At 47.9% G+C, this 8,882-nt stretch overlaps 1 protein-coding gene across 1 annotated transcript; it reads left to right on the top strand.

The window, feature by feature from the left end:
• Positions 1-3,842: 3,842 nt before the first annotated feature.
• Positions 3,843-4,487, top strand: LOC136154368 (melanoma-associated antigen B1-like). Its single transcript, XM_065916672.1, has one exon. It carries the CDS (start codon positions 3,843-3,845, stop codon positions 4,485-4,487), a length of 645 nt encoding a protein of 214 aa, XP_065772744.1.
• The last annotated feature ends 4,395 nt before the right edge of the window (positions 4,488-8,882 follow it).

Raw genomic sequence — 8,882 nt, forward strand, 5'->3', positions numbered from 1 at the left:
TATCTGAATTTTTTTCTAATCCTGAATCTGTTCTTTAAAAAAGAAATACAGAGGGTCAACAAACACATGAAAAGATGCACAACATTGCTCATCATGAGAGAAATGCAAATCAAAACTACACTAAGGTGTCATCTCATAATGGTCAGAATGGCAGGCTCCCCCGCCCCTGGGATTCTCCAGGCAAGAATACTGGAGTGGGTTGCCATTTCCTTCCCCAATGCATGAAAGTGAAAAGGGAAAGTGAAGTCGCTCAGCCGAGTCCGACTCTTAGCGACCCCATGGACCGCAGCTTACCAAGATCCTGCATCCATGGGATGTTTCAGGCAAGAGTACTGGAGTGGGTTGCCATTGCCTTTTCCATACAATGGAATATGAGCCATAAAAAGGAATGAATTTAAGTCACTTGCAGTGAGGTGGATGCACCAAGAGCCTATTAAACAGAGTGAAGGAACTCAGAAACAGAAAAAGAGTGTATGTTAATGCATACACATGGAAAATAGAAAATGGTACTTATATTTGCAGGGCAGGAATAGTGACATGTGGAGAATGGTCATGTGGACACAGCACGGGAAGGAGAGGGTGCAATGAATTGAGTGGCACTGACAAAATTACAGCACCAAGTGTACAGCAGATAGCTAGTGGGAAACCGCTATATAATACAGGGAGCTCAGCCTGGTGCTATGTGACAAAATAGGGGGGTGAGATGTGGGGCTGGGAGGGAGTCTCATGAGGCAGGAGGAATATGGACACTTATAGTTGATTCATGCTGTTGTATAGCAGAAACTAACAAAACATTATAAAGCAACTATCTGTAAACTAAAACAAGTTTTTAAAAAGTCTACTAATTTAAAAACTAGGAAAAAATACGGATAAGAACACATAGCCAGTACAGAGTTATATGCACCAATGCAAAATGAATAAAAGTCAGCAATAAGGAAAAGCAAAATATCGCGCTAAGTATTTGATCCTTGAATTAAAATGCTTAGGAAAAAGGCACAGAATATATTGACACATATCATGCACTTCAGAAATCTGGCATAACAAAGATCAACACAGAAAAATCAAGAAACTGGTCTGGAAGAATCGACAATTGCTTAGATCATGTAATAGAAAATACACCATAAACAAAAGAAACCATATAAAAACCTTATCTACAAAGAAACCTTAGAAAAATGTATGCAGTCTACATGGAGGAAACAAGAATTTCCTGAGACCCTTAGGAAAAGGAGTCTTACAAAAGGAAAAGAAGTCTTAAACAGTATCTTTTCTGTATACATGAGTACATATTGTAATATTGTCAAATTTCCTTAAATCTTTACAGAATTAGTACCACACCCTGAGGAGTTGACACCACAATCAAACGTGGGCGGCTGTTTCCTGTACCAGAACAAATCATGGATAATTTATACAAGAAATAAAGACAACTACTAACAAAAGCAAGAACACAAAACTAAACAATCTCTGAGGAACAATAAGTCTCCATTGAACTGGACCCTATGACTGCCCAGGTCGGGGAGTACTTTGAGGCTGACACAGGTGCGCAGGCCACAAAGGAAACAGACAACAGGATCAGCTGGAAAAGGCTTTGAACTGGAGCAGATGATTCTTCCACCGGGCCGTGGGACCATGAATCTCTACCGCGTCACTGAAGGAACCTGAGGCAGCATCCCAGAGCCCCATGCCAGGATCACGGGGCACCAAAGTTTGGGGTGGACATGGCAGTATGGCCCAGAGGTCATGAAATAACCAGCACAAACTTTGTTAGTGGATGACAACTGGCACTTTTAAATGATCACCTTAAGAGACTGTCACACGTGGACTAAAAGAGAAAAGCTTGTATCAGAGTAGTTGTACAAAAGGACAGAAATTCATCTCAGGACTTTCGAGCAATGCCCCTGCAATCGACGAAGAGCCCACAGCGAAAACTGCCAGGCTAAGGAGCCCCTTCACTTTCTCTGCTGGGATTGTGTGGGGCATGGTTGGGGACAGGCGTGGATTTATACCAGAAAGGGAAGGATTTCCAGGCTCCGCCTGCAGTCGATATAAAGATCCTGAGTGAGATGTGAGGGGTTCCACACCACAGAAGGCATTCTCCCACCCTTCCCTCTCGCTTATCTTACCTGCAGCAGCCATTTCCAGGAAGCCTTAGGCAGAAGCGTCCAGATGAAATGCCGGTGCACCTCTCACTAGTGACACCTTCCAGGGGAGGCCCTGTCCTCAGGTCAGCAGACAGGACGTAACGCAGCATTGCGGTCAGGGCAAGATAGGGATAGAGGACAGAGACCATCATTCAGCACACAAGAAGGGGCCCCAAAGTGCCCTCACTGTCCGTCTCAGCAGCTCCAGGAAGGCTGTCAGGCTCGGGCTCCCAGATTCTTCCTGCTTGGTTTACTGAGAAGTGTGAGGCAAGGAGTGAGGTCAGTTGACTGAGCTCAGCAGGGACGTCCCAGGACCCCCTATGAATCCAAGAAAGGACCACATCCCCATCTTGCCGGAAATTCCCCCGGAAGCCCGCCCACCCAGGCCCCGCCCCTGCTGTCCTCCTGCAGCCCAGATGCGCATGACAGGAAGTGACGGTCCGCTAACCAGGGTGGGGCTCATGCCATCTTTGAGAGGGCTGCTATCTTTGAGAGCGGCTGTAGCTGTGACCAGAGGGAGGAGTCCGAGGTCTCATCAGGTGTCCAAGTTGGAGATGACATGAGTTACAAGTGCACTGCATAGTTACAAAGATACGCCCTGGCACTCCCAACACCCTTTCCATCCGAAAAGAGGGGACTTCAAGCTCCCCGGAAACTCTGCACCTGCTCTCCGCCTGGAGGCTCGGGCCTGGCTCTTAGGGCAATGTCCATTGGCTTCGTACGCGGGTTCTCAGGACATAACCTGGGTCCAGGGGTGGTGGATCTGGGTGCAGGGTTGGTGGACCCTGGCTCTGTTCAGTAGAGGGAAAATCCAGGACTCTGTGGAGTGAAGGGGGGTACGGAGGGTCCCCACACCCCAGAATGGCAGCCATGCCTAACCCCCCCCCCCCACCCACTGCGACTTGGCGCGAGCGCAGCTAGAGAGAATCCAGGGAACTTTAAAGGTTGAGGGGCTCCCAGACTACGATTGCCTACACGGGACACTCGGGGAAGAGGGGACCTCGTTCAAAACGGCTTTCAGCCGGTTAGCGGAGGGAGGATGTCAGGGCTCGGGAGGAGTCAGAGTGACGACCATCCTCCCCATCACACGGGTGACTCAGGACCCGCCCCTGTGGTCAGCACTTCTTCCCGTCCAACAATGGGGAAGGTAGCCTGCACTTTTAGAGAGGAAGATAGAGCTTAGTTGTGAAGGGGAAGCCTGGAGACAGCAGAAGGGCGGTCCCAGCACCCTTCACTGGGGGCCTGAGCACTCCCTCCTCTCCTCTTCTGTGGTGGCAGGTAAGGTGGAAGTTTCAACTTCAGAGCGGGAGAGGGAACAGGGTGGGTCTGTGTGGGGGGTGTCAGATATGGAGGAGTCTTGCACCAATTTTCATCCTGATTCTGAATGTGAACCGAAAGGACCTGCCTCCCCTTTCAGCCCCAAATGACCCCCTTCTAACAGCCAGGCAAGGCAGTCTGCATGTGCTCCGACACTCACTCTTCATTTCTTACTCAGGGGTCTCAGGGGATAGGCTCACCAGAGCATGGGCCCTATGGGTCCTAGAGCACTGGCCTCAAGGACCCCTCAGAGGCAGCTTTGGTTCAAGCCAGGGAGGACGCTCCCTGCTGAAGGTGCTCACAGAATCTCCTTGTCCTCACTGCAGGTGCCCTCAGTGCCAGCCTTCCTGGCCGCACGCCCACCTGCAGTCCCTGACCTGTGTCATCATGCCTCGCAGGCACAAGAACAAGTTCCATGCCTGTGTGAAATGCCACCTGGTCAGGTGGGACACTCAGGAGGCCCAGGCCACTGCTGCTGCAGTCCCAGGAGACAAGTGCCCCTCCTCCCCCTCGTTTGTCCCTGAGGCTTCTCCCCCAAGCTCCCCTGCTGCTGGGAAAGCCATGGCCCCTACCTCTCCTGATGCAGAGGCTTCCTGTGCAGGTTCTGATGAAGGTGCCCAGGGCCCAGAGGAGGAAAGTGCAGGTGCCTCCCAGGCAGCCACGGCCACTCAGAGCACTCTCAAAGATCCTCTGACCAGGAAGGCCAAGATGCTGGTGGAGTTCGTGCTGGAGAAATACACCAAGAAGGAGCCCATCATGCCAAAAGCTCTGCTGAAGGTCATCAAAAGGAAGTATAGTCATCACTTCCCTGAGATCTTCAGGAGAGCCCCTAAGCACATGGCGCTGGTATTTGGCCTGGAGCTGAAGGAAGTTGACTGCAGCAGGAGCATCTATGCCCTCATCAACAAGCTCAACCTCGGGGGCGACGAAGGTCCAAGTGATGAGGGGGAGCTGCCCAAGTCCAGTCTCCTCACAACGCTCCTGGGGGTCATCTTCATTAAGGGTAACCGAGCCACTGAGGAAGACGTCTGAGAATTCCTCAATGTGTTGGGAGTCTATTCTGGGAGGAGGCACTCAATCTATGGGGAGCCCAGAAGGCTCATCACCAAAGATCTGGTGCAGAAGAAGTACCTGAAGTACCTCCAGGTACTAGTTCCTGTGGGGCCCAAGAGCTTATGCTGAGACCAGTAAGATGAAGGTGCTGGAGGTTCTGGCCAAGACCCACGATATGGTCCCTAGTTCCTTCCCAGACCTCTATGAAAAGGCTCTGAGAGATCAGGTGGAGACAGCAAGGATGGGAGATGTGGCCAGGCCCCCAGCTATGGCTGAGGCCGGTGCCCCTTCCAGGGCCAAGTCCTGCAACTCCTGTCATACCTTGAGAGGGTGGTAGGGGCACTTTGTTCCCTTTGTGTTGGAAGAGAGCAGTTAAGCTCCTAAATTGTGCAGAATAGTAGGGCTGGAGGGAACAAACTTACATGTTCTTAACAGTTTTAAGTAGTAAGGGATTTTCGGTGCAGTTCATTTTCCATAGGAGAAATATCTAGTGAAAGATGATTTAAAGTAGATTTGTAAAGAGATGAGGGAGGTGTTTAATATTTTCAATTAAATGTTCATTACTTTTCATAAGGTTTATTGTGCTTCAAAATACCAATATATTAATCATATAAATCACATCGTTTGCTGTTTTAAAGTTTTGAAACTGTAGTTTGGGTATTTGTAAAACACATTGATAGTACTGAATATGTTGTTCACAGTCCTAACAAGGTAAGATGACGTTGGAACAGAATGTTCTCGAGGAGTAGTCAAGGTTCTAGGTAGTGCAGGTTAGTCGAGCAAACCAAGTTTCGATTGCATTTTTCTTCCTGTTTAAACTAGTAAGTTCTACATACTATTTATTTCATTTTTATCAAATATTTTTACCTCTAAGAGTTTGTTTTTCTTCACGATATTAATTTGGTAATAATATTGCTGTTATATTTATAGCTGTTTTAAGATTTTTAAAGTTACAGTTTTGGTAGAAGTGAAAGAAATTCATGAACCATCTGTATTGTCTTTATGATCTGAAAGTAGGTAACATGGTGCTGAAAGAGAGATTGTCATGATAATGTGAAAGACGTCCACAGAAAAACATTGAGAAACTGAAAATCAAGAAAAAATAAAGGAAAAATCATTTAATTTGTGGTTTGCCATATTTCTTCTAACATTTTTTTTATTTTGGTAAAAATAAAAAATACTTTGCCTTAATTTAGCTCATTTAAGAATATTTATTTCTTTTATCCCAATGCACTGCATAGTCTCTGCTATCTACTGGATAAAAATAACTTCAGATGGGAAAGTGGTATTTTGGGGGTTCATAATCATAACTTCCATTAAAGACCATTGTTTCTTAATCAGTATGACTCTGTTTTATATGTAGTACATGCATTCCAGCATTCATGCAGCATAGGATCTAGCAACTCCATTTATAGATGGATAATTGTAAATTTCTCAAATTCGCAAGACTGATAAAGTGACCTTCATAAGACAAGTCCCCAGATGTGCATTAGTCCAGAGTCCATCCCTTTCTTTGGAAGGGCAAAAACTGAGGAAATCCCTTTTCACCAGTGACATATTTGGTACCGTGACTAGGACTGCTGCCACAGTGAACTCCAGTGGTCTTGCCCAAACTGCCGGCTGCAGACTCCTGACTTTTGCTCTGTCTCTCATGAGAGTGTATTTGCTGTCTGTCACTCTCTGCTTTGTTCTCGTTCCAAGACCCACAGGGCATAATCTGGGTCAGCTCACAGTGCCATGGTTCCCCTCAATTAAAAGTTACAAGGAGTACTCTTGTAACTCCTTGGGAATGCACAGCATACCCAAAGAACACTTGCGTGGCAGTTGACACTGTCCTTGGGGCCAGGTGGAAACAGAATTTCCAATGGTGAAGGTACCCACTGAAACCAAGACTTTTCTCCTCTCAATCTTTGTCATTTCCTGTATAGCTCTATTCATTTTGAGGTGAGAAGTTTAACCAAGATGACCGCATGACATGCAAATTAAGACTGTACAAAGAATCAATGACTCGATTGGGTGAGTTTCCCCTCATTGGGTCCTCAAGCCCAATCCCCTCCCTACTCGTTCTCAGTCCCATTCTGGTTCCCGGAGTCCAGAACTGCAGCAGGGGACAAAAGTGGGTGACACTTCATCCTTCTCTAGATTTGTGGCCTGCCTCACTGCACCCCCGACAGTATGTCATGGGTGAGCCCTTCTGTCCTAGGGGTCTCAAGGCGACGTTACCAATCCCAAAGCAGAGGCAGTGAGTGAGCACCTTTCTCATCAGGATTGGGACTCTCTGCCTAGGACAGAGTCCACTTCCCCAAGACCCACAACCAGGAACTCCAACCTCCCCTCTTTTGTAGCTCTACACCTTCCCTCGTATCCTGGATTTCTCTTCTATCCTGCTCTCTAGACTTCTCAGACTGTCTCTTGATCCTTGAGCCTCCTTGCTGGTTAGGTGTTGCCTCTTTCACTTATATAAAGTAATGTGCCCAGTCACCAAGTCATGTTCAACTCTTTGTGGTCCCGTGGACTGTAGCCCACCTGGATCCTCTGTCCATGGGATTTCCCAGGCAACAATACTTGAGTGGATTACCATTTCCTTCTTTAGTGTATCTTCCCAATCCTGTGATTGAACCCACATCTCTTGCACTGCAGGCCGATTCATGGCACAAAGCCACTTCAGGAGTCCACAGAGGAGCCCTCTTCAACATCACAGCGACAATACCCTGAGGGGAACGTTTGCCTAGTATTGATATCACTGCCTTGTGGTACTCCAGTCCTACCTTTCGGCTCTCTCTTTTTCTTTTACTTCAGTGATTAAGGTAAACTTTTTAGTTGACTCAGAGCCTAGGTCTCCTCCCTCCCTCTCTGAAGAAAGACATTAGGCCCTTGGCCGCTGATCATTTTTCCTCCCACTGTCTTCTGTTCCTTTTCAAGGCTAACCCAAGAGGCCTCCTCAGGCTCACCGACCAGGTAGATTTCAGGTGGTCACATGGAACTGACTGTTGATACTGGGAGTGCACCAGAATAACTCCCACTGGTCCCTGTCTTGTGACATCCTAACCCAAAAACGGGGGGCAAGTCCCATACATCCAAATGTTCTTGACACTATTCCTAAATGCAGGCCTAAATGACTCCTTTCGACTCCTGTGAAGGGCTCACACCCCTTTCAATGTGCCTCCTCCCCCAACAGGAGACCGATGTTTTAGATGATCAGCTTATTAGTCCACTTCCCCAAGATCCACAACCAGGAACTCCTACCTCACCCAGTTCTGAGGGGGGACAGTCTACCAGACCATCTACCTCTAATGCACCATCTGGGCAGCTAGAGACCCAAGACCTCCATAAATCAACTCATGGATTTGGCCTTTGGCGTATTCAATGATAGGGTTGAGGAGGCAAAAAGGATTCAGGGACAAAGCAAATAGCATAATTACACAAAGTGACAGCTCAAACCCCTGCACCACCTCAGGGTTACCCTCCCTTACCAAACCCCATGGCGGGGACAGAATCCAGGAAGCCTGGATCAGAGCCACTGTCTCATGCAGAAAGGATGGATCTACGTGCAGCCAGGAGGGTGACTGGAAGGACGAATGCTCCCTGTTTGGGAAAAGTCCACCAGTACCTACCCGACAGATGTACAAACGAGAGGGTCTCAGGAAGCATGACCACAGTGTGGCCAGTCTTGTAAGATACTCAGGGCTGCCAAACCAAGCTGGCTGTGAAGACCAAAGATTGATGGAACCCAGGAACCTCCGTGGCTCCCAAAGGACATCTGGTCATTTCTCCAGAGGAGCCTCAGTTAACTCATGATGTGGCAGGGAGGACAGTTATCTTATACATGGGTAAGCTACTCTGTGCTGACTGATTTCCCTGGGCATTTGTCCTTCCAATCCTCCATGATAATGTGGATTCTAAGGAAGGTTCCAAACCAGTTGATCTGCCTCTCCCCTCAAATGCTTGCTAGGAAATTTTACCTTTGCTCATCAGTTTCTGCTTATGCATGATTGCGCCCTCCTCTTGTTGGGAAAAAACTTGCTCACTAAATTCCAGATATTAGTCCAAGCAGGAGGCCCTCATGGAGAAGGCACCCACCAAGAAAAATGACTGCACATGGCTGGAGAAGCCTGCCTCTACATGACAGGGATAGAATAGGATAAGGTACAGGTAGCTGTCCCAGGTGATTCTGTGTAAAAGAATCCACCTGCAATGCAGGAGACAAAGGTTTGGTTCTTGGGTATGGACCATCCCCTGGAGGAGGAAATGCCTCCCCATTCCAGTATGCCTGCTTGGAGAATCCCATAGACAGAGAGCCTGGAGTGCTGCGGTTCATGGGGTTCCAAAGAGTCAGACATGAATGAGGGACTGAGCACAGACAGACAGACAGAC

Source organism: Muntiacus reevesi, chromosome X (assembly GCF_963930625.1).
Source record: "Muntiacus reevesi chromosome X, mMunRee1.1, whole genome shotgun sequence".
Lineage (NCBI taxonomy): Eukaryota > Metazoa > Chordata > Mammalia > Artiodactyla > Cervidae > Muntiacus > Muntiacus reevesi.